We start from the raw sequence: 25,100 nt of genomic DNA on the forward strand, positions 1-25,100 counted from the left end.
AGAGCCCATAACCTCACACCGAGTGAGGCCCACAGAGGAAGGCTCAAAGAGCATCCCTGCCTGGGGAAGGACCCAGCAGGGAAGGAGGGGGCTGAGGATGGGGACATCATGAAGCCAGAGCCCAGCAGAGCTGGCTTCTGCCACCCAGGGATGGGGCAAACGCCATCAAGCCAAGGATGTTATCAACCAGCCTGAAACAAGCCGTGAGGACGCACCAACCCTTGCTGCTGGTATCACTCTTCTAGGTGCCCACGGCTTCTGCGAGCCCACCCAGCCCAGCAACGATCTCACACCCACCCTGTGGCCGTCAGGCTCAACCCAGGCTTCACCCAGCCCTGCTCCCACCCAGCTGGTCTGAAGCCCTTTCCAGCCCTGGTTTCCCACCACCTCACCTGCTGGGCCCTGTGCTTCAGCAGCAACAACGTGGCGTAGAGCTCGGTGGGGCCAGCCCCAGTGTCCCTGCTACCCCCTGGGCTATGCCAAGGGAGCGCGCTGGTGGGAAGTGGAAAACCTGGAACAAGAGCCCAACCGTGTGGTACCGCTGCCGTTAGAGGAACAGCAGACGGACAAGTGTCCCTTTTTTTGCTGCCTGCATGTCCCTGCAGCAGGGTCCTCCCCAACCTCCCACTGCAAACGGCCTTTAATCCACCTGCCTCTCCCTTCCTGCCCCCTCTGCCCCCTCCTGGCACTGCCCTGGCTCAGAGGTCTCTGCTGAGCTCCTTCAGAGGACGTGAGGAGGCCAACTCACATCTGAGTGTGTGATGAGCCCCCAGGAACATCCCAAGCCTCCTGAGAAGTGGAATACAAGTGCAACTGGCCCCCGGCATGTCCCGTCCCCCCCCTCCCCCAGCAGCGTGCAGGAAGCCTTACACGCTGTGCTGGAGAGGCCTCTCCTAGGGGCACTGAGGCCCTGCTTTGTGTTCAGCAGCATCGCAGAGTTGGTGGGCAGTTCCTCACGGATCTGTTCGAGCTGTCTCCTCTGGCGAGCCATGCTCAGCCGCTCCTGCCCCATCCCCGGCAGAAAGAGAGAGAAACTGTTGGCAAAGGTTCAGGCCCTTGGCACAGCGGCCCCAGGCCAAGAAGGAAAGGCAAGGGAGTATTTGCCTCGTGAAGACGCTGTTCCTGCTGCTTCAGCTGCTCCAGCTGCTGCTCCATGACCCGCAGCCTCCTCTGGTGCTCGGACTCTATCCTGCACGCCTCTTGCAGGGCTTGCTCCCCTTCCTTGTACTTCTGGGATGAGAGCTGCAAGGCAGAGCAGCTGAGGAGGCTGGGGACAGGGACCCTCGCTGCCCTGGGGCAGGGCTCCTTTGTGCACCCCCTGTTCCCCTCCCAGGACAGCGCTGGGATTCAGCACTCAAGGAGGGATGTGAAACCCCAGCTGTGAATTGCAGCGCAGATGCTTCACTTACCTTGGTCGTGCTTTTAATCTGCTCCTCCTGCTGCTGGATGCGCAGTGTGGCCCTGTCCACCTTCTCCTTCTCCAGCCTCAGCTCCTGCCAGGACTTGTCCAGCAGCTCCCTGTCCCTCACCAGCTGCTCCTCCCTGGTTTTCAGCTCATGGCTCCAGATCTTCAGCTCTGCCTGCTCCTAGGATGGGCATGGGGAAAATCAATGCACTACCTGCCCTATCCTGGACACTATCTCATGTCCCCCCAAGTGATGGGAGAGATCTGCCCCTGTTTTCCTTCTTGGTTTGCCAGTTTGGGGTGCAGAGCAACACCACCAGGTACCCAACCAATGCTCTCACCCACCCACCCTTGGGCACCAGGGTTGGCAGAGCTGGCATTGTACAGGCACACACACACACACACACTCCTTCCCCAGAAAGGACGGAGCCCCTCACCCATGCTACACACTCTAAAACATGCTCAAGGCTTGGCAGTTTGTCAGCAGTGGAAACACCCAGCCTGAATGGTTATTTTCCACCCTGGTAGCCCTCAGAAATGCAGCCCTGCCACAGTCTGTGCCACATATCTCCTCTGGACAGCTCCAGGGGGGAGAACTGGCTCCAAACATGTCCCCATGGCATGGGGAGGTTCTGTTTAACCCACCATGGGGGTTTCCTCTCACCAGACTTACAATGGAGGCGGCTGTGCCTGGTCTGGCTGCCCAAACTCCTCACAGGCAAAGGGGAGAGACAGAGGTGACTGATGCTTCAGTCAACATCTAAAACAGGCTGGTGGAGGCTGCTCCTGGAACAGCCCGATTCTCACCACCGCAGTGATGTCTCTTAAAACTTGTTTTAAACACCTGAAGGCAGGGCTGAACATCTCCCCGGTGGGCAGGACCCATCCGTGAGCTGCCAGGTGGTGCTGGAGGCCATGGAGAGGGGCTCTACTGTGGTACCTCGGCCAGGCTCATGATGGTGCCCTCTCTCTGTGAGTCCATCTTCAGGGCTCGGTCCATGTTGCGCTCCATCTGCTCCTTCCTCAGCTGCTGCTGGGTGTGAAATTCAGCCCACTCGGCTGCCAGCTTCCGTTGCTCCTGCGAGCACTTCTGCATCACGGACTTCTGCTCTTCCAGCAGAGCACTCTGGGGAGCGTTGCCAGAGAGGGAGAGAAGAAGCACTAAGTCCCATTCGCCACAGGATTTTTCTCCTTTAACCCATCTCTGCCGCGCAACATCTAGGGGCTGGTTCAAGCCCACGGTGCCTGGTGTGAACCCTGTCACCGTGAGCTCTGGTCCCGTGTTCCTCAAGAACCAGCACGTGCCATGCGCACACACCGCGGCCTCCTGCATCCGTGAGCCAGAGGGCTGGCCTGACTGCGATTCCCCCTGCGTGAGGCTGAGGAGGCAGAGAGCTGCAGAAGGATGCTGCAGCCCAGCACCCAGCTCTTGCCTCCACCACACAATGCAGTGCAGCCCTGGAGATGTCTGCCCCACCTCACCTTCGCCCTCTCCAGCTCTGCTCGCTCCATGGACAGCTGCTGGGTCACGACTCGCCGCTGCTCCTCCAGTGAGTGCTGCAGTGATTCCACTTTGGATTGCTCTGCCGTTGCCCTCCATCGCTCCTGCGTTCAGACACAGAGGTGACAGATGCTATTCACAACCTCCAGGCCAGGAACCTCCAGTTGGTGAGACACATACCCCATACCCAGACAGGAGGGCCGACCCAGGCAGAGGACACAGTGTGGGCTCACCTGCTCCAGCAGCCGAGTCTGCTCACTCAGCCTGGCCTCCATTCTAGCGATCACCTCCTGGAGTCGGCTCCGCTCCTCCTCCATGTCCCTCTGCTGCTGCGACAGCCTGTCCTGGAGCACTTGGGGAGAGGCACGAGCAGCATGAGGCGGGAAGTTCTTCCCTTCTATCCACACCATGTTCACAGAAAAACTGTGTGTGTTTGTGCTCATCACCCCTGGCACATCCCCAGGACACTGCTTTGTAAAGGGAAGACCCCGAGATGTCCAGTGACCAAGGCAGGCAAGGCTTTGCCAGCCTCAGCTCCCAGCCTCTGGCTGACTCAGAGCAACTTCTCCTTGTTTTCTGGGTACCCCCAGCTCCGGTGGAGACCCCGCAGCCGTGCCGGCACAGAGGAACAGCAGACATACCCTTGAGCTGCTCGTCCCGCTGCCGTACCCCCATGGCCAGCTCCTGGGAGGTGGTGTGGTGTGTGGCCTCCACCTTTTGCGAGAGGTCATGCAAGTTGCTGGAGAACTTCTCCATCCGCTCGATGATGCCATTCAGAGACCTGCAGAGAGAAGTGAGGGGAGGGTCACCCCTGTGGGACACGCTTCATCTCACCGCAACGGAGAGGGGGATATTTGGTGGCCCAAAGGCCGGGCAGCCCTGCCCTGAACCTCTCTGGGTCACAGCAGAGCAGTAGGAAGATGCAGCTCCTGCTTCCGGGGGGCACTGACGGGTATTACACAGCTCAGCATCCCCGCAGGCAGTGGGTGGGAGAGGGGATGGCCCCTGTTGCCACGGTCCAAGCCTGGTTCGTGTAGGACAGGGAATGCTGTGGCCAGGGACCAATGTGGGAACACAACTGTCAGTACCTGGTGTACGATGTGGCGCTGGTCACTGCATCGATCTCCTGGTCTTTCAGCCGCTTCAGCCGCTGGAGCTGCTCTTCGTGGTCTTTGCGCATCTCCTGGACAGACACCCTGCGGGACACGGGGAAGGAGCCTGCCACAGGCTGGCACAAACCAGTGCTCCCCATGATGGGCACTGTGGGAGAGGCTTGGTTGTGGGGCTGAGAATCAGGTGCCAGGAGCTGAGCTGGCATGGGGGTCTGTCCTGGGGCATTCCACCGACAGGCATCCACATTTGGGATGGGCCCAATTTTGGGGTTATGAGCTCCTCTACCAAAAACTGATTTGTCATTGACCCAAACTATGTGGACATCAGTGACTCACTGAACTCACTGACCTGAATAAAAGAGATTTGGGGGAAGATAAAACATTGGGTTCAGCATCTTTCAAAATACAATGCATTCACTCTGAAACCACGTCTCCAGTCAGATCTCCCTGTGTCCACCTACAAAGCAAATCCCCGTTCCAAAAGGCACCAAGCTGCCCACAACCCAGTGCTTCTGGAGTCTGGTTTCTCCTTTCACCATGTCCCCAAACCACTCCCTGGTTCCTTCGCTGAGACTGTGGGTACCAGCCACACGTGTGTGCCACTCGTGCCACTCTCACCTCTGCAGCTCTTGCAGACGCTCCATCTCCAGCTTGTTCTGCTGCTCCAGCGTGGCCAGGCGCTGCTGGTGCTGCGCCAGCAGCTCTGCCCGTGCCCGCTCCGCATCCTGGCTCTGCAGCAGGAGCTGAGCCATCAGCTGCTCCTTCTCCAGCCGCAGCCTCTCCTCCCGCTGCCCGTAGGTGTCCTCCACCACCTTCACCTGGTTCCTGCCCCGAGAGGTCACAGCCAGGAAGAAGTGTTGCTTCCACAGCAATACCCAGCACTCCCCCCCCCCCCGCAGAGCGCACACAGGGGTTTGCGAGCAGATCAGTGTTGCTGTGTGCATGGCGAAACACGCAGACCTGAGCCTTGAACCCTCCTGCTACTGCCCACTGTGCTGCCTGGTTGGGGGTGCGCTGGCAATGGGACCAGCCCCTCCTCCTTGTCACCCAGGGGACAGTGGTGGTGAGAGTGGACTCCCATGTTGGCTCACCTGTGGGGCTGCTCTCTGCCCCCACCACGTCCACATCGACATGGCTCTGCGCCCACCTGCCCCAGGGGCGGATTTGGGAAGCATCCCAGCACTCCCACCCCAGGAGAGACAGAGCTGTAGGCGAGGAGGGAAGCACAGGTGAGAGGCTGGTACCTGTGGGTGCTCTCAAGGAGATTCAGTTCCTCCTGGTGCCGCTGCTGGAGATTTTCCAGCAACAGTTTGTGCTGTGTCCGCTCCAGCTCCAGCATTCGGACCTGCCAGGCACCCGGAGAGAAAGTCCTTGTGCTGCCCTGGGGACAGAACTCCCACAGCAGCACTTGGTGGCCATAGGCGTCTCTGGACAGGGAGGTTTCACCTCTCTCCCCTGTCACCCTGATGCTATTGGGACAGGATATGGCTCCTTCTCCTCCCTCTGGGTCACCCCTGGTCCCCCATTCAGCAGGCAATGGGGCTCACCTGGCTCTCCAGCTCTGCCACACGGGCCTGGGCGCTCAGCAGCGCTGCCTGGCAGCCTGATGCATCCTCATGGAGCTGGGCTGCGGGAGCCCCCTGCCTCGTCTCATGCTGCAAGCCCGGGGCTGAGAACTCTGCCTACAAGGATGGAGAGAGAAGATCGAGGCCCTTCAGGATCAGTGGCTTTGTGGTGCGGCCATCAGCCTCCAAAAGAAGGCACCTGCCTTACCTGCAGCTGCGGGGCAGCCTGGACATGTGCCCTGGGTGCAGGAACCTGCGGAGACACAGGGATGCTCTCAGGGAGGTAAAGCCCTGGGGAGAACATCTCCTCCTAGCCTGGAAACGGCGATCCATCTCCAGCCTACTGCAGGACCACCCCCACCCCCCGCCCAATTTCCGTGCTGGCGTGGGTCCCTTCTCCCCAGGTGACACTCGGCAGCCCCCACCCCCAGACACAAGCATGCTGCGCTCTTCCTTCTCTGGGGGCAGAATCAAGGCTGAGACCACAAGCCCTCTGGGAGACAACATGTGTCCCACCACCAGGGCAGGGCGAGGAGCCCAGCTGGATGAGAAGGAGAGGCTTCAAAGACCAAGCAAGAGCTGCCTTCTCTGTGAAAGGCTTCAATTCTCCTTCAGTTGTCTAGAAATAATCTCAGAGCATCTTCAACACTATACTGGGGAAAATCAACTGAAGAAAAAGTCCTTTATCACCTGGAGCCTCTGCTGTCTAGTTAATATAATATGTATAGATGCCTGGGGAACGGTGTAAATGCTGCTCAGGCCACGCAGGGCTATAAACACACATGATTTACAAAGCATCCATAGCACCCATGCTTTGGCCTGATAAACGCAACTTGTGGCACCTCGGGGAGCTCCAAACTCTTTGCCTCCATGGACACGGCTTCCCAGAGATGCAAAGTGGGGCACATCCTACCTCAGGCCGAGGGAGCACGGACAGAGCGGGATGGCGGCGAGTCGGCAGCGGAGGGCTCGCGATCGCTGCCCTGATCCTGCACCGCTCGGGGCACGGACCCAGCACACCTACCTGAGTGAGCGGGGCAGGGCCTGGCGCCTCCTGCTTTCCTGGGAATGAGCCTGTAGAGGCTGAACATTGGACAAGTCCATGATTTGAATATAGCAATGGGAACCATCCCCTCCCAGCAGGATGAGGGCCTGGGTCTCCTGGGCACAGCGATGAGGGTCGCGCTCCGCTCTGGGAGCTGGCAATGGGGGCAGAGGGTCAGACAGGCTTGTCCGTGTCTGCATCCCCACTCCACACACAACGGTGGGACTCTGCTCTGCAGAGTAAATCAAGGGACAAAGCACAGCTCCTCCTCCATCTCCATCACCTAGGGAGGAGACTGGGTCCCCTAAGCCACTTTCAGCGGCCTCTGAACCGGCGCACAGCCACAGCCCAGAGCAGAAGGGGGTCTTTCCAGCACATAGCACTGGTGGGACAAGTGTGGGGGCAGCAAAGGGAAGACAGATGGGGCAGCGTGAACTTATGCACACCCATTGCTCCGGCAAAGCGAGTCCCTCACAGCCTTCCGAAAGCCCAAAGGCAGCACTGCGGAGCTCAGTGTGCCCCAGCACACCAGCTGACATGGGGATGGTGGGATCCTGCAGCTCAGCAACCTGCTCCGACAATGGCTGGTCAAAGCCTGGGCAGCATTCATGTGGCCAAGGGAAGTGCTGTGGTTCCTGCCTTTTTGTGGGGGGTTGGTTTTGGGTTTTTTTCAGGGCAGGGAGACCCTTCTCCGCATACCAAACTGTACAAATCTCTGCTGCCCGAACCGTACAACCACAGGAAACGCACCCAAGGCACCGGCATTTCTGGAGGGATGCCCCTTCGCAGGATCCGATGGTTGAACCGAGGCTTGTTTCGTGGTGCTGAGCCAGGGGACCGGCTGCCTGCGTGGGCACAGAGACACAAGTGACACACAGCAGTGTCACAGCGCAGGGAGAGGCACGCAGACATTATCCCGCTTGGCATTTTTGCAAGTTTAAAGCTTGGCTGTCGCACTGCGATCGAACAGGCAAGGGCCCGACGATCCTTCAGCGCTGCCTTCCTTCCCGGTTACACAGGTCCCAGACCAAAGTGGTCACGGCTGGCTACCAGCCCTCCCCGCTCCCCCACCTACACATGCAGCCGCTTCCCACAGGAATTCTCCCTTGTGGAGGTGTCTGAAAGGTGAAGGAGGCCTCACCTGGAGCCATCTGCACTCGCTGCCTGGTCCTGCGGGACAGCTGCCTGCTGCGGTGCTCCTGTGGGGCTGGCTGGCTGGCTGCAAGCAAAAAACACCCCATGGGGGAGAGCCCAGGAGGCAAGGAAAGACAAGATCCTTTCCCTCAACACCAGTTCCTGCCTTGCAGGTGAAAACCTATCCCACTCAGCTGCGGCAGGATTCAACCTGTTGGCTTCAGAGGGAGCAAAGACACCTCAGAACCTCCATCTCTGGAGGAACACCAGTTCCTCCTTGCTGCATCCACCCCCTTCCCCTGGGCAACATGCCCCTGCCCACGACACACGCGGCTGCTTCTCTGCAATTCACTTCTGAGTCCCATCCCCATGGCACAAGCCTGAACCTGTCTGTGCCAACTCAGCTGGAGGAGGTGGTTTTCCTGGAACTAGGAGGAACGAAGGGGAAAGAAGGCAGGAATGAGGAGCATGCGTGGAGCTCGTGGGGGTATGCTGATCCAGGACAATCCCACAGGACCTGGGGCAGCACGTGCAATCTCAGCCATGACTAGAAGGAGAGCCCAGAGGTGCGATGGCCCTGCAGGCTGCACCAGTGGGAGAAACCTCTGCGTTATTAACCCAACCCGAGGCAAGAGAGCACTTAAAATGGATTTCTTAAATCCGAGCAGAGGATTTCTGAGAGGTCCTGTTGGAGCAGCTGCATGATGGGAGCCCTGTGGCCACCAGCTGTGCTTTTACCTGACAGGAGCGTGGGGATCCAGCCCTCCTTCTGGGGACTCCAAGGGCTTGGCACTTTGCTCCTGAGCCTTCGCCTGTGCTTGGGCTTTCTTGCGAGACAAGGCAGCGCTCAGCCAGTTGTCTTCCTCCAGCGGGTCAGGTTTAGCCAGCGCTGCCTCTGCAGCCGGGAGCTGGCTGGTGGGGCCGGGCTGCTGGGCTGTGCCAGGGCTGGGGTAGCTCACTGCAGGATTGGCTTTTGCTGCAGATGTTGGCTTCGCATCCATAAAATCCTCATCTTTCAAGCCCAGCCAGTCACCTCGAGTCCGGCTGCTCCGCACAGGGCTGTGCCTGGCTGAAGGAGGAGATTTGGAGCGGGGTTCTGGTTTTGGTTCGCTGCTGTTCTCGGCTGGAAACCTGCTGCAAGGAGAAGCAGTCACATACGTGCCTGTGAGAGGACCCCGGGGACCCTGCCCGGGGACCCTGCCCGGGGACCCTGCCCGGGGACCCTGCCCGGGGACCCTGCCCGCTCTGCCGCGGGGGCAGCGTGGCTGCTGGCTGGAGCTCCACACGCAGAGCACAATACCTCACAGGCTGCCTCCTCGCCGGCTGGCCCTTGGGCATGGAGGCCACCGTCGGCTGGTACGCTCCAAAGACAAAATCCTCCTTGTCCCAGCCGTCTTCCTTCTCTGTTCAGACAAGCAGCTTTGAGTCAGCGCCTAGAGGAGCGGCTGTTTGCAAAGACACCAGCCCTCCTCCTCCTCCCCTGCAATTCCCACTGCGATTGCTGCCTCTGGGAAGACACAGCTGGAAACATCTTCCCTGGAAACCTGCGAGCAACGTGTCTCCTCCACGGGGCTGGGAAAAGTTGCTTTGCTGAGAATCAGTCCATGTCCAAAGGCAACTGAGTTACAGCTGATGTGCAAATGCCCCCAGGCTGCCTCGAAGGCAGGGTACAACACTTTTGCATCAGTCACCTTTGCCCCAGAGCTGACTGGGAGCCCATTAGCCACCCTGCTGACCACTACAGAAAGGGTATTTCCCCTTCAAGGACATTAGAAATCAATCTCGCCCTCCCAAGCCAACGCCATCACCTCTGCAGACCTTCCCAGCATCCCTGGCCACGCTCACCTGGCTGCTTTTGGTACTTCTTATCCAGTTTGAACTCTCTGCGCTCTCCTGTGCCTGGCTGTTCCAGGATTTTGGCCACGGAATTTTGTCCCAGCAACTCATCCAGCTTGGAGCGGGCTGGCCGGAGCACCTCTCTGTTGGTGACACAGTGGCAGATAGGTTTCCCTGGGAGGCAGGGCTGTTTCTTGTCACACAGCCTTGCCAGGGTGCTCTGGCTCTTCTCTGTGAAACGAGGCTGCTCTTGCCCCTTTCTGGGACCCACAGGCAGAAGCTCCAGCATCCCCCCCACACAGCATGCTGGCACCATCCCAACGCACAAGCCATCCCCTGCTTTACTCTCACTGCCTCTTCATTGCCCTTACTTTTCTGCCTTCTTTCCCTGCTTCTCAGCTCCTTTTGAGCCACTGCCAAGTCCCAGCGCATGCATCAGGTCGTCATCAGTATCTTCAAAAGTGAGCTCAGCCCTCCTCTGGACCGGGGCCACGGTGTGCAGGGGCGTCTGGGGTGGAGGTGGCTCTGTGGATGGGATCACACATGGTAAAGGTTTGATCAGGGCTTTTTTTTTTTTTTTTTTTTTTTTTTAAACAGGAGATCAAAGCATCCCTGCCTGCTCTTATCTCTCAGGACCATTTAAAAAGTAATTTTTAAGATCAGCGAACAGATCTCACAGCAAGTAACACAGCGGCAATGCACTACTGCCTGGTCTGCAGCCATGCATCCACTGCTGGGACACTGCTGGGTGCCACTGACACTGGGGTTTCCAGCTCTGGATAACGCCAGGAGCTTCTTTAGCTTTGAAAGTTTCCAGTCAGATAATTCCTGTCCCCTTTTGCCTAAAGTCCCTCTCTACCAACACACCTTAGACCTTGCCCTAACCCACCAGCTGCTACTTGCATCCAGAGTAGATTTATCAGGGTGAAAGGTGATTTTAGGGGACCCTCAGACCCATTAGCATCCCTGCTGCAGGAACAAGAGGGACAAGTGCCTGTAACACAGCCACAGCTGGATCCCACCCAGAGGTGCCCCAGTTGTGGTGTGGCACGGACTGGTGCTGCTCTCAGACACCCAAATCCTGACCCAGAAAATTTGTTCTCAGTTGGCAATGCGTGCAGAACGGGCTGGATGAGGTCAAAGGTAAGATCAGAGCCTCCATTCCTGGAAAGGAAAGCTCAGCTCCGTAATCTGCGGCGCACTGCAAGTATCAAGCACTTGGTGAGCTGTGGCACAATTAACCCTGTTACCAAGCTGCTCTATAAATTACGTTACTGGCTAACAAGAGGTAGGACTAGGTGGCTTTCAATGTAATCATTTTGGTTCTCACACAGACTAATCCACGCTGCTGATTTATGTAATACAAAGAGGATGCACTGAGCAACCCCACTTACCTTTCTCTTTGCTCTGTTCTGGTTTTTCCTCAGAGCTGCTTTTAGCGCCTGTTGGAGCTGGTTTCTTGGGAGCATCCTGCTCCTCATCAGACAAAAGTCCTGCCAAAGGATCATCTAAATCTGGGAATTACCCAGCAGGTACAGGAAAAGAGAATAACAAAACAAACAAACAAACGCAACGTTATTTAGAAGAAGAGCTCTGCACTACGCCAGCCACTGTTCCCCACAACGTGCACGTGGGGACAGCAGAGTGTATCTGCCCAAAGCCATGAGCGCGGGTCCTGCAGGGACCTGGGATACCCTTGAGTCTCCCTGAACTTCAAACACTCAAAGACTTAGATTTCCGTTCAGTTTTTCCACGTTTTCATCCTCCCGGAAGAAAATAACTCAAAAATTTGGGTGCTTTAATGCCTGAACACAGCTTAGGCAAAGAAAAAGGGGAGAAAGGCCACCTAAATCACCTAAAGCCCATTAGGGTTTTTTTTTGTTTTTTTTTTTTTTTTAACAGATTTTAACAGATCCTGATCTTTGTTAAAGCACAGGCTTTGAGAACCAGATTTCAGCTGTGCCAGGAAACCACTCCCCTGTTCAGAAGCTGGACAGAATCCCCCCTGACACAGGGGCTCCCAAGTGTTACAATCATTAAAAACCAAAGCACATATAAAAATGCAAATGCCCCCAGGAATCACCCCCCAGCCCTGTCCTGGGGAGGGCCGCGAATGCAGAGGTTTTTTTCCCTTTGGTCACCTCTGAAGGATTACATTTGCACTAGCATCATAGGGGTGAAGGACTCCGTATCTCATTAACCAGTCAAGCCTCCAGCTAACCGAGGAGGCAAAGAGCACGGGCAGAGCCCCCAGTGCCCCCCCGCAGCCGCGTGAAGTGAGATCCCACCTTCAAAGTTAAATTTCTTGTTGTGTCGGGGAGCGGCAGGGGATGAGAGCGCCTTCTTTTCCATCGCAGGCACTTTCTCTCCTAGAAAGAGAGGCCACGGCTCTCAGAGACAAGGTACTGCAGAAATGCCCCGGTCCCACCCTAGCTAAGGGTCGCTTTTTGGGTGGCAGCCCCCTAAAAGCACCCGCTGTGATGGACAGACCCCCCCACAGCCCTGCCAGGTGCACATCTCTCCGGAGGGGTCTCCTTGCAAGCAGAGGAGAAAAGGGCCAGGGGAAGATCAGGGCACTTTAGGGGCTGGCAGATCTGAAATGCAGCTCCTCTGGCTCTCCTTGCCCCCAGAGCAGGGGGCTCCCCACCAGAAACACTTTGCACCACCCCAGGGAACAGCCGAGTGGTGTTTGGTGGGAGGTGGCAGCGGCTGCTGGTGTGAGTGACGTCCAGGGATCTCCTAAGGGATAACACATGGCCAGAATAACACTCCTGCAAAAAGCAACCAGGAAAAGCATTTTAGGGAACAAATCCACTTTTTGCTCCGTATCCCAGATAAGGATAGGAAAATATCCCTGCTCGTTTACAATCAGGGTGTGAAAAGAATAGCAGAATCTCCTTTTTACCTTCCTCAGGAGCTACCAGCTTCCCTGTGTTTTTTACTCCTCCTCCCAAGAAGTCACATTTCCCAGGACCTTTCACAGTTGCCTTCCCTGGCCCAGAACTGGGTTTCGGGATTCCCAGGAGATCAGCTTCCATGTCGTCCATATCCTGGAAAGCAAGAGGACAAGGATGGGGAGCAGGGTGAGAGCTGCTTCTCCCTTCGGAGGCTGGTGCTGGAGGCCATGGCAGCGCGCTGGGGCGGAGATGGAGGGGATGGATGGAGATGGAGGGGATGGATGGAGATGGAGGGGATGGATGGAGATGGAGGGGATGGATGGAGATGGAGGGGATGGATGGAGATGGAGGGGATGGATGGAGATGGAGGGGATGGATGGAGATGGAGGGGATGGATGGAGATGGAGGGGATGGATGGAGATGGAGGGGATGGATGGAGATGGAGGGGATGGATGGAGATGGAGGGGATGGATGGAGATGGAGGGGATGGATGGAGATGGAGGGGATGGATGGAGATGGAGGGGATTTAAGGACTTGCCTTCAGGGTCTGCAGCACAGCTTGTGGGTCTGTGTCGGAGACACTGGATCCCTGCATGCCAGGGAGGGGAGACATCAGAGGGGAAGAGATTTTTGGAAACTCCTCACCCCTTACCCCATATCCCTTGATATCCGTTTTATGAGATAGAAGAATACATGCCCAACTCCTCCTGGTGTCCTACTCTCTGGAAACCCCCTGTGCCCCAATTCCTTTGCTGAGATCCTGCTGCCTCTAGGAGAAGCATCAGGAAAACCCAAGGCCGTTGCTCTGGGTGAAGGTCCTTCCTACAACACTTTACCCAAAGTGCACGCAGGAAGGCTGGGCTGCAGCAGCACGTGCCCCCCAGCTTTGCTCCATCTCACCCAAGGCACCAGGAAGCCCTTCTTCCACCACCACCCCCGCCCTGTCCTGTCTTCCCCACCCCCACTGGGATGCTGGAGAGGGGTTACCTCTTCAGCCAGACATCACAGCTCATCGCTGGCACGCCACTGCTGACCTGGCCGGGGTGATACCGCCGCAACCTTGGCCCGGCTCAGCCCCAGCCCTCGGGACTCCCAGGCTCTTTCCTGAACCTTGGACTCACCTCTGCAGAATTTATGTCCTTCGCAGGGAGTCTGTCGAAGAAATCATCTTCTAAAATGGACCTATGACACAAGCCCGGGGGTTAGCAGCACCACACGTGAGCTCGGCCAGTGTGTCCAGGGACAGCCAAGCCAGGCCAGGCAGCGGGAGGCAGAGGAGACCACACAGGGCTGCCACACCAGCCGCATCGTACAACGCAGAAAATGAGGCTAAAATAGCACTGGGATAAAGGACGGCAGTGCTGGGACTGCTCTATTTAAGCAACTGTTACAAAGCAGATTTACAGAAGATGTACAGGGCTGGGAGACACCCAACTCTTGCTGGAAAGCTTCGGGCTCTGGGCTCCCAGTTCCCAAAGGCATCGCAGAAGATAACTCGCCTTCCCAGGCAATCACTGTTGGGGCAGGGAGGGAGGTGGAAAAGCCAAGGATGGGGCAGATCAGAAGGATTTGGCGAGGACAAAGAGATCTTCAAGTGAGATCTCTCACAGGAGAGGCTGTGTCCGAAAGGCACTCACTTCTTTCTGGCCTGCAAGCCAGTGTCCTGGGCTCTCCTACTGCTGCCCACAGCCGGCTGGGAAGCTTTGGCAGATTTAACAGAGGTTTCATCTGGAAACAAGACAGGGAGAGATGAGGATGATGGACACGGGCATATTCCTGACCTAGGCACTCCAAAGGGGGATCTGCTGTCTACCCCGGGGCCACAGAGGCTTTTAATCAGAGGTGAACTTCACTTTGCCTCCCCAAAAGCTGATGTCCAGCCTATTCAATGGCCTCTGACTCCGAGAAGCCCTGCTCCCTGCTCCATCCCCTCCTCACAGCTGGAGCCCCCTTGCAGATCAATGGCTGTTGCACCAGCACCTCCTGCTCCCAGGAGGGGAGTAAGAATAGAAGGACGCTGCCCTTTCAGCTGAGAAGAAGGTTCGTTTTACCATCATAGCCCAGGAGGTCACCAAGCACATCATCGATGGAGCCTGAAATGAGACAAATTAAGCTGTTGAGGCAGGTGAGCTCACCAAGCAGGCATAGGAAAGCTCCCAGTTTCAGTATGGCTTGCTCTTTGGAAATCTGCTAGAATAAAGTTTTGGTCTTAAGCATCATCAGCGTCAGGCCTTCCTTGTCAGTCTAGAGAGAACTGCCAGGACCTGATCAGTATTTTGTGGATAAAAAATTTAGCTTCACTTAGCCAGAAATGGGGTATCTTTATCAAATGAACCAGCTGCTTTGTATTCAGTTAGTCACTGGCCACAAGCAGCACTTAACCTGTGGGCTCTCACCCCGCAGGATCTCGAGTCCCTGGGCAACCCCAAAAGCACTGCTTCAGTATCAGGGGCTGCAAGAGGCCTCCAAACAGTATCCCTCCAAACAGGGATAAGGTGATGGGAAGAACTGAAACAAATGCTTATATTCTCCCCTGAATTTGGGAAAGCCCACAAGAAAGGAATGTGGGACCTCAATAAACAAATCCGCTTGATGTGAGCGGCAGGTGAAAATCTCTGGTTCAGGAACGACATGATGATGCACTCAACCATCTGCAGCTTTCAGACAAGGATCATGAAACATTTCAGTAGCCAGGACTGCCACCTGAGAGTGTCCCCCCCCCCCGCCCCAGGCATTCCCAGCAGATCGAAGCACCTACGGACAGCAAAAGGAAAGCCTGCAGCATATGTACGTACCTCTTAAACTTTTCTTGGGTTTTGTAGCCTGGGGAGAAAGAAAAATTCCCTCATTAGAAAATGAAGCAAGTCTGTCCTGGACTTTCTCAAAACACACTAAAGCCAGAGGCAGGTTTCTCCAGAGCATCCCATAAACAGCAGCGAGGCCCTCCTCCTGCCCGTGCTGTTTGGGAAATGACACGTGAAATGCAGAACTACAAAGGTATTTCCAACTTCAGAGACACGGGTGAGCACAGCCCCTCCCGACTGCCAGCTGGGCAGGACCCTCCAGCCCTTGGGATCACTCCTGCCTCCAGGCAGAGCTGCCAGAGCATCAGACCCGGATTTCCCAGCCCCGCCTCAGCCCCGCACCGCAGGGCCACGCTCACCATCCGCGTCCGGTTACGGATTCTTCTTCCACGCTGCAGGGGGACCCGGCACCACTGGTCACATCCACACCAACCTCCCGCCTGAAGGGAGAGGAGGGTTCCCCGATGTGCCACCACGGCCGGAGGCACCTCTCCCACAGAGATGTCCCCTCTCCGGCTCGGGGGGCTGCAGCCTGCCAGGCTGGCTCCGCGCCGCGCCCACCCCCCGAGCCCCTCTCAACAAGGCTCCATTTGAGTCTGAAAAACACCCCCCCCCGCTCCCCAAACCGGCTTCGTGCTCCTGCAGCCCGGGGGGGACATCACACCCCCCCCAGGGAACCAGGGAGGGTGAAGGTTCCGGCCGCCCCCGACCCCAGCACAGCCCGGGGGGGTCCCGCTTAGCCCAGAGCCTGCGGAGCAGCCCGGGGCAGAGGGAGGGAACCCCCCCCACCCCCCCCCCCTTGGGTCCGGGGCACCCGCGGGGACCTGGGACAAGCAAAGCGCTGCTGGAGGCGAGGGGTGCGCGGCCCGGAGGCGCGGAGCCCCCCACTTACCGCTCAACCGCCCCCCGGCTCCGCCTCTGCGCATCCCGTTGCCATGGCGCCCGCTGCCCCCTGACCCCGGCGCCCCGCGCCAGCGCCCGCCAGACCCCGAGCCCGCAGCCCCGCAGGGCCGAGCCCGCAGCCCCCTCACCCCCCCGCCCCCCGCCCCCGCAGCCCCCCCAGCCCGCACCGGCAGCACGCCGGACACCCGCCCCCGGAAGGCCGCGGCTCACCCGGCACGGCACGGCCCGGCCCGGCCCGGCCCCCCCGCGGGACGATGGGATGTGTAGTCCCCGCCGGGCCCCCGGAGCTGGGGGTGCCCCCAGCGCTGCACCCCCCGCACGAGGGGCTGAGAGCGGCTGCGGTGCCCCCCGGCCACCCCCCAGCACGTGCCCTGGCACAAAGCGGGGCTTTAAACGCCCTGGCCTGGTGTTTAATTGTTGTTAATTGGCGCCAACAAGGAGCAACGCCAGCCCTCCTTTCGAGACCCCCGGGCACCAGCGGGAGCACAAGGAGCCAGCCCCAGGCCAGGCACCGGGGGGTTACAGCCCCCAGCCCCGCCATGGGGCACCCAGCGCCCAGCCCCCTGTGGAGCACAGCAGGCTGGGCGCAGGAGACCCCGGCAGCCCCCCCGTTGTTATAAATTGAGACCACAACGGATCATAATCCAATTAAAATTGTATTAATTATAGCAAGTAGAATATGAGCAAAGACAGCGCTGGACGGCAGGGGAGTCTGCGCTCCACCAACTGCCGCCCTGAGCAGTTCAAACAGTCCCTTTTCATACATCTTTACCCGTGTTCATGAAGTAGTGGAGGTATTGACCCTTCACTCATATATCCTTATGTGGGGTTGTCTGTCTTGTTTCTGTCGGTTCCTGGACGTCTGGCGGTTATCTTATCTTTCACAAGCAGTGTCTGGTAGCTGTTTGCATAAGCGTTTTCATATATTTTGTTGCCTAAACTTTACATTGAGCTTAACATAAATCTTAATAAACAATACCCTAGTCCATACTTTCTCACAATCCCCCCTTTTTCTTTTTATCCTATTGAGCTTAACATAAATCTTAATAAACAATACCCTAGTCCATACTTTCTCACAATCCCCCCTTTTTCTTTTTATCCTATTGTTTATTAGACACTACTTTCATTCTCGGCACTGCAAGTAAACCTTTTTCCACAATCCCAACATTTATCATAACACTCACAAGGTAATACGTCACAATTACAATAGGCATAGTTGGGTAATACATATAATAATAACATACAAAACCAAAACTTAAAAATAACACTTTTTCTTAACACATTCCCTTTTTTTTTTTTTTTTTAACATGCGTCACTATCATGGCTAGACTATAGGGATTTCGCATGCGCGGTCTTTCCAGATTTTTCCAACACGTTCTGTGGGGCTTTAAAATCGCGCATGCACATGTTCAAAGGTATACACGGACCATTCGCGTGATCAACAATGGCTACTGCGTGCCCAGATGAAGTCCCAAACCCATTTCCCGAGCTTACCACTCCGGTAAGTCTGTTAATGGTAACATTCATGGCACTATGGCCAAATGACAGGTCCGTTTTCAATGTAAGGTTCTCTTACCACCAGACCACCACGTCACCTGCCAGAGAAGAAGGGTCTAGAGTGGACATTTCGCCCTCTGAACATTCTGTAAGGTGAGTGTTCTCAAAACGTTTAACCTATATGGTTCATTAGAAAGAAGATCAAAATTTTATATATTTTTTTTTTTTTTTTTTCCTGTTGCTGTTTAGGCAGAGGGTGCGTTTTTTCTGTTGTCTCACGTCAAGAACTTATGGCGGAGGTGAAAAAGTATAAAAGGCGTTTCCATATCCTCGTCTTTGCGTTCCTGGCGCTTGTTTTTGTTGCTATTCTATTTTTTTTTTTTACTCAGCTTACATTGTTATCTGAATTGTTAAGAGTCAATTGTTTCCAAATTCTTGTTGGCTATTAAAATGTTATTTTGTGTGTACATTTTGTCATACTACTCGCATTTGTTTAACGCCATCGGGTGAAACCATAATAGCAAATTGCATGTTAGTTATAACGTGTTGAATTAATCTTATAAAACATGGAACAGCACATGGCAAAAACAATAAGGTGGCTAATCCACATAACAAATAAAATAGGATTTGTTTTACCCAGGGGCTCCCGAGAAGCCAGGAAAACAAGTCAATATTCGTCTTTCCAAGTTCGGACGGGAACATGGGCTAACTTCCCTGTCTCTGATGTGATTTGTTTAACTACCTCACCATTGTCATCACTTTTCAAACAACAATTGGAAACATTTACTTTACCACAAACACCTCTTTCTTCGGCTAGCAGGTAATCGAGAACCATCCTGTGTTGAAAGTTGCATTTCACGTCAAAAGCTTTAGCTGTTTGATTAGTAATAATTTCCAAGACAGCCTGTAGACGAATGATACGATTCAGATTGTAGATAGGTTCTCGAGCACCGTTAATGAGTTCATTAGGATTCCAAGTTGCAGGTTTATAATACTGTATGATACGTTGGGGTGTCCATTCATTTAATAAATATTGGTACCCCCTCAATTCTTGGGAGTCTGGAAAAATCAACTTGCTATTGTTGCCCTGGCTAATTTTCAAACACATTTCACATCGCTGAGTCACCTGTTTTATTACAGTATACAAGTTCTGCCCTATCAATTTCTGATTTAGACTTTTATATAAATTATCAGCTCCCCAATGCATCCTATTATGTTCTATTACGACTGTGGTCCATATTAAATTGGATGGTACCACTATACGACCATCCCTCAAATAAGTCCACTTATTTATTTTATCATTCATGTCCTGAATGACCTTTAAGTTTTCTTTAGAATAATTTGGCTCCTGATCTGTACTTACAGTTTGGATTTTACCATCTGGTATTAAGGATAATTCCTTCTTTCCTACCTCTTCTGCTACTTGTATGGCTTCATGGTCGGCCAGGCGGTTTCCAGTTTCCAAATCAGTGCCTTAATGGGCCATCTTATGTTCTTCCTTCCTGGACGACCCTCTTATAACAGAGGGGGCCCTTCCTCACATCAAGGTCTGGCATGGCATATGTCCCCACCGCTCAACGCCTACTGGGTTGCAGCCAGCAGCAGAGCTCAAGATCCTTCTTGGTGGCAAACACAGAGGCCAACCCAGTCTTGCCCTTGATTGTGGTAGGAGGCACTTGACCAACCTTATTCCTTGTACTTTGTTGTCAATGCAGAGTTTCATCTGCGCATCCCGTAACAAGTCACAGTCATGGTAAAACACAGATTTACATTAGTAGAACTACTACAGAGTGTATTTTATTTTAGTTTTTATGCAATATTCCCCACAGCCTTGCTGACCAAGGGATATTGTTTTACCTGAACTAGGCAGGCCTCCCGTTTATCATTTCTACTGTAACAGGGAAAGCATTTTTTCCTTACCTGGAATTTACTTTCAGATATACCTGGTTAAAGATTTCTTTTACTTCAGGGAGGTCCTCTCTTCCACTTTTCTGTTGAATTAAAGATAAGCTCAACATCTTAGTTAATTGATCATTTTTAACTTTTGGTTTCATTTCCCCTTCTTTAAACGTCTAGATGTTCTAATAAATCTCTTCCCAACAAAGATTTTGGTGAATTTGGCATTCTTATTTGTTTTCTTAGTTTGTACTTTAAAGGTTTCAGGATGTTTTCCTGGTGGCCAGCAGCTCCCACAACTGTAACAAATTCTTTTCACTGAAGTTTAACACCAAATAAGTTGGTTTTGTATTCACCAACTTTTCTACATCACGATTACCTTAGTAAAAATCAACTCGAACCTTTATCCAGTCCTATTCACAACTGACTTTCAAACATCTAAATTTCCCCATCAGAGATTCACCTTTACTCTCCTCAGACCCGCTGCCTGCCCTAGAGGGGCCGTTACCGGTCCTGTTGTGCTGCAAATGCTGCAGCAATCGGGGTGACATTGTCAGGTCCTTCTGCTCAATCGTCAGCAACAGCAACCCCCTCCTCCCCACCAGCAGAAGGGTTCGGGGCAGGAGATGCTCTTCCTGCTCTGCAGGTTACACAAGCCTGCCTCTGCAGCAGCACTTCTGTTTTAACTCTTTCTTACCCTGAATGCACATCTGCTCCTTGTTGCTTTAAGTCTGTGTTATTACATATCAGCCTTCGCAGGCAAACAGCAAACACCCTGCCATGCATCCAGCGTGACTCAGCCGCACCTTCGAGGGGATACGGGGCTTTGTACAAACTCACCCCAATACTTTAACACTTTCACAGGGTCTAGATAGCAGCGGGAGGGGAGTGAGGGAGGTGGTAAGAGCTGGGGGGGAGTAGGGCGGTGGAGGTGTATACGGAGGGGGAGAGGTAGGGATCTCATCCTCACTTCTATTCTTCTTCTTTTTCCCCCCTTGTTTTCTTTTAACGGGAACACGAGGGCCCTAGTTTCAGACCCTTCCCATAAGGAAGCATACTCACTTTCCTCCAGGCAAAAGGGGTCTTTTGAATTCACATATATATTCAAAGCCTGGCATATCCAGTCTTCAGATGCCCCGAAAGACCCGGTCAGTAGAGGTGGTCGCCCCTAATTTGTTTCCCACCCCAAACTTCCATACAGTAGTGTATCAATCTTACTTTACTCTTACCCTGCCTAGAAGGGTACGCATCCCAAAATTTTATCGTTAGTCCTAGCGGACTCTCCGGTGGTATCTGTGGGAGCCTAATCTGGACCCCAGAACCACCCATGGGATCACAGGGCTTTGCTTTTCCTCTGTCCGTCTTCCGAGGCGCCTTCTTTCACTCACGCACTCGCTTCCCCTGGTTCGTGGCGCAGCCCCTCGCGGGGTCTGGAAAGCTCACTGCTGAGGGTCCGCACTCACTTCGCCCTCCCTGGGCGTCTCACACAAGCACGCTTCAGGATACCCAACCCCAACCGAACGGTTCACCGGCCTATACTCACGCGTCCTGCGTCTTCATTCAGGCTTCGTGCACAGAGATTACGGGGGTAACCGGTTTTATTTGCTCACTGTCACATTTGAGGTTCGTCGGTAAAGGATTTGGCGTAGAAGCACCCCGACAAGGGCCGCTTATCCAGCGGGGCGCCTCCCCTGCCACGGACCTCAGGCCAGATTGCCCTTATCCGAGTCACGGCACCAAAATTGTTAGAGTTTACCTGTCCAATGAAATGCCAGAGACTGGCCAATTAGAAAATGTGATTTATTAAAGCAAGCGACAAGTAAGCAAAACAGCGCTGGGCAGCCGGGGAGTCTCCTGCTCCACCAACGGCGCGCAAATTCAAGCAAGCTGAGCAGCTCTTTTTGTCTTCCCCGAGGTCGCTTCTGACACCCTCAGTAGCCCCTCTGCTGCTTCTGTTGTGGCGGTTTCTTGCCAGACGGGACGTTCCCCATGTTTGGTGTAGCAAGATCACATTGTGGACATGTCTCTTCTTGTTAAAACAGGAAGTTCTTAAGACCACCACGACGGGTTAGTTCCTCTTGCTTGCCTTGGTCGATCAGCAAATTACCTTGAGTTACTTATTACAGTACCAGCCCAGGAGAGAGGGGAGGCTGCTGCAGCCCCCGCCCCGGCTGCGGCCAAGGAAGTGTGTTCCAGTGGGCACACGCGTGCCGAGCGGGCATGCCCCACCGCACACACGTGTGCATGCAGTTAGGGTCAGCGCTCGGTTATGCGGTGTGCATACCCGCACAGGCAGGCAGAGGGCAGCCCCCAGCCCCCGGTGCCTGTAAGCACGCTGCAGGGGGCTGCGCTTTTTCCAGCCCCGGGTGGGCAGCGGGGCCCGGGGGGCAGCGATCTCCCTCGGGCTCTCGGCAGAGGAGCTCGGCAGCAGCCCGGGCTGCGAGAGGGGGGCGGCTCGGGGGGCGGGGGCCACCCGGGGCGGGGGGGACACCCCTCCCGGGCCGGCGGGCGGTACGGCAGGCGGTGCCGCGGGCTGGAGCGACCCCCGCCCGCCCCTCCCTCGGGGACAGCCGGCGGCTGGAACCCGTGGCCGCCCCCCCGCCCCCCCGCGCCGCGGTGCGCTCGCTGCGGGGGTGCGCCGGCGGGGCCGCTTGTGCCCGGGCCGCAGGACACCCAGCACGGCAGCCGGGGAGGGCTCCGCCGTCCCCACCCCCGCCCTGCCCGGGGGCGGCTGCGGGAGCGGCGCGGGCGAGCCGGGGGAGCTGCGGGTGACGGGCGCCCCCCGAGCGGTTGCGGAGGACGGGAACGGCCGCGGCAGAGGCCGCCGAGTGCGGCGGTGAAGGTGCCGGTCAGCCGGAGCCGCCGCCCGCGGGGGGCCCGGGCTCGCTGCCGGGTCTCCGCGCCGGTCGGGGCTGTCGCTGCCGAGGTTCGAGACGTTTCGCCGCCGCCCCTCGCCCCGGCACGCTCCTGCGACGGCGGCGCTGGCCGTGCCCGGCCTCGGGGCAGGCGTTTGCCAGCCGGAGACCGGACCCCCTTTTCCGGGAGAGGCCGGAGCGAGGCGGCGAGCGCCGGGGAGCGCGCAGGGAAGGGAGCGGGGCAGCCCTCCGCAGGGGCGAGCCCGGGGGCTGCGCTGCGGCTCCGCACTCGCGGCTCCGCCTCAGCCGCAGGCAGCCCCCGCAGAGCCGCCCCGGCCCCGCGCCCGCGCCGCAGGCAGCCCCCGGCGCCCCGGGAGGCGCTGCGGACCGACGGCTTGCACATCGGTGGTCAGCAGAAGGCAGCTCTGCGCCTTAAGTGGCGACGTATCGGGAAAAGGATGTGTCTGCAGCGAAGCACGGGAGAGGGTCCGGAGGACAGAGCGTGGTGCAGGCGCTTGGCAGCACCACGGCCTCGGGAGGGGGGAACAGACGCCATGGGTCAAGCTGGGGCATAAGGTAAGGTCAAGGAGAACCAGTTGGTTAATGGGACCAAACAGAAATGACTTGAACTGTGCATGAACACTTGAGTGAAAGTTAAGACCGCTGTGCCTTTAAATGGGGACGAGGCTCGTAAGACCCAGTGAGGATTAAGTGTGACTAAAGGTCATCGTAAACGGTTTTTCCAGGTGTATAAAGTATTTTCCCTGTCGCGACGAGCTGTGCTAGCTTTGTGGGTTTTGCCCCCCCAGCCTCCCAATCCCCGCAGAGACGCGTGCCTGGTCCCTCGGCCGTGCGGGTGCTCGATCCCGTTGCACGGCGGGCGATGGGATCCGGCCGTTCGACGGCAGCATCAGGTCCCGAGGAGACGGTCGCTGCCAGCCCCCGGCCGGCCTCGGCGCTCGGCGGGGCTGCGCGACGTCCCGGTGCGACATGTCCCTTCCCGGGGCTCGCCCCCCGTCTGGGTGCGAGGGGGGTGGCGGCGCGGCGGGTGGCGGGGCCTGCCGGGGTGGGAGATGCGGCTCCAGGTGCTTTGCCCGCCGGCCCGGACGGTGCTTTCGCCTCTCGTTACGCGTTCGGGGGAGGACAGGAGGGTCGCCGTTACCGTCAGCGAGCCCGTGCTGCCGCCGCTGCCCGGCGTCGGGGCTGTGTGGCATCCCGGGGGTGGCGGGGGAGCGGAGCGATGCGCCTCGTCCCTTGCAGGGTGCTGAGCTGCCCTTCCCCGGGGCCAGGGCTCGCTGGCCGCTTCCAGCTGCACAGGATTTGGTCCCGCAGCCTCAGTGTGAGGGCTGGATTTTCGCGAAACGAGGAGGAGCTGCTGGCACCTTCTGTACTGGACGGGCGGCTTGATTTCTTGCTGTGCTTTTCGTACATCTTTAATAGCCCGGTGGAGTACAAATTGTAAAGGAAACTTCATACGCAGAGTTTGAGAGTTTGAAGAGAGATTATTCACCCTCTAGCTGTCGTGAGGTTTCACCTCTCCTTCCTGGCAGGACTGATCTTCCAGTTAGAAGTGAAACAAGGTCAAACGGTTAAAAAAAAAGGCTTCCTTCTGTCAGGGCGAATCTAAATCAATCAAATTCCCAGGCACCAAAGTGTGTTGTGTAACAAAATGGGAGTGCAAAGGTAAGCACGTAGCTCTTGCGTGTGCGAGAGCGGTTGTGGGACTTCTCTGTAAGTTCTAACACCTTGCTCTTTGCGCTGTTCTGCAAATTTGCCTGGATTTTAAGTATGGACCAGAAGAGGGAGAGAACGAACATATGCATTTGATTTGCTTAATAGAAAATATCTTGGCAGAAACAACATGCTTGTGCTGTGTATTCTGTTAGAGCTTGGCTTTTTTAAAATACTCATGTGTTCTGTCTAATGAAAAAGCTGGTAGTATCTCCCATTCACCTAAAGATGTGTTCAAACATAGCTTGAGATATGCTGCTAATCACGTTAAGAAAAATGTATAGCTTAATATCAAACTAGCTAAAGTGCAGTCACTGGGGAATATCTCGGTGCTTGTAAACTTTAATTTAAAGAGTGCTGTGAGGCTGGATTACCCGATAACCAAGTAACAATTGAAACAGCAGTATACCCCCTCTTTTTTGAAGGAAGACTGTAGGTCGTTTTGAACAGCATAGAATCATAGAATCATTTAGGTTGGAAAAGTCCTTTAAGATCATTGAGTCCAGCCATTAACTGACACTGCCAAGTCCATCACTAAACTGTGTCCTTGAGCACCACATCTACACATCTTTGAAATGCCTCCAGGGATGGTGAGGCCACCCTGAAACTTCCCTGGGCAGCTGGTTCCAGTCCTTGCAACCCTTTCAGTGAAGAATTTTTTCCTAATGTCCAATCTAAACCTCCCTGGGGCAACCTGAGGCCATTTCCTCTTGTCCTATCCCTTGTATCCTTGTTGGATCTGGTAGAAATGATCCCCAGATGGCAGTGTGTAAAGGATTAATTTAAATTCCAGATTCTGGTTGCCTGGCATTAGCAAAAATAAAGCTTTTGTGTTATTTCTCTTAAACAGTTAAAAAATTAGATGCAGGAAAAATAACAGAGAAACACTAAGTACTGAATTCCTCCCCCCCCCCCCCCC

At 55.7% G+C, this 25,100-nt stretch overlaps 1 protein-coding gene across 1 annotated transcript; it reads right to left on the reverse strand.

Annotated features, from left to right (window-relative positions):
- Positions 1-877: 877 nt before the first annotated feature.
- On the reverse strand, positions 878-15,318 carry LOC121082158 (fas-binding factor 1 homolog; the record flags this gene model as incomplete). The annotated part of the gene is made up of 27 exons (XM_040581492.1): positions 878-1,003; positions 1,105-1,242; positions 1,410-1,586; positions 2,346-2,531; positions 2,888-3,010; positions 3,140-3,258; positions 3,548-3,687; positions 3,995-4,102; positions 4,637-4,843; positions 5,263-5,363; positions 5,566-5,700; positions 5,792-5,836; positions 6,608-6,666; positions 7,379-7,473; positions 7,770-7,847; positions 8,501-8,896; positions 9,063-9,165; positions 9,608-9,741; positions 9,970-10,123; positions 10,993-11,112; positions 11,887-11,967; positions 12,504-12,648; positions 13,034-13,084; positions 13,617-13,677; positions 14,133-14,223; positions 14,547-14,588; positions 15,291-15,318. Coding segments are annotated over 27 exons (3,243 nt in total), but the record flags the coding sequence as incomplete, so codon positions are not given.
- Between the last annotated feature and the right edge of the window lie 9,782 nt (positions 15,319-25,100).

This window comes from Falco naumanni, unplaced genomic scaffold (genome assembly GCF_017639655.2).
Source record: "Falco naumanni isolate bFalNau1 unplaced genomic scaffold, bFalNau1.pat scaffold_363_arrow_pat_ctg1, whole genome shotgun sequence".
NCBI lineage: Eukaryota > Metazoa > Chordata > Aves > Falconiformes > Falconidae > Falco > Falco naumanni.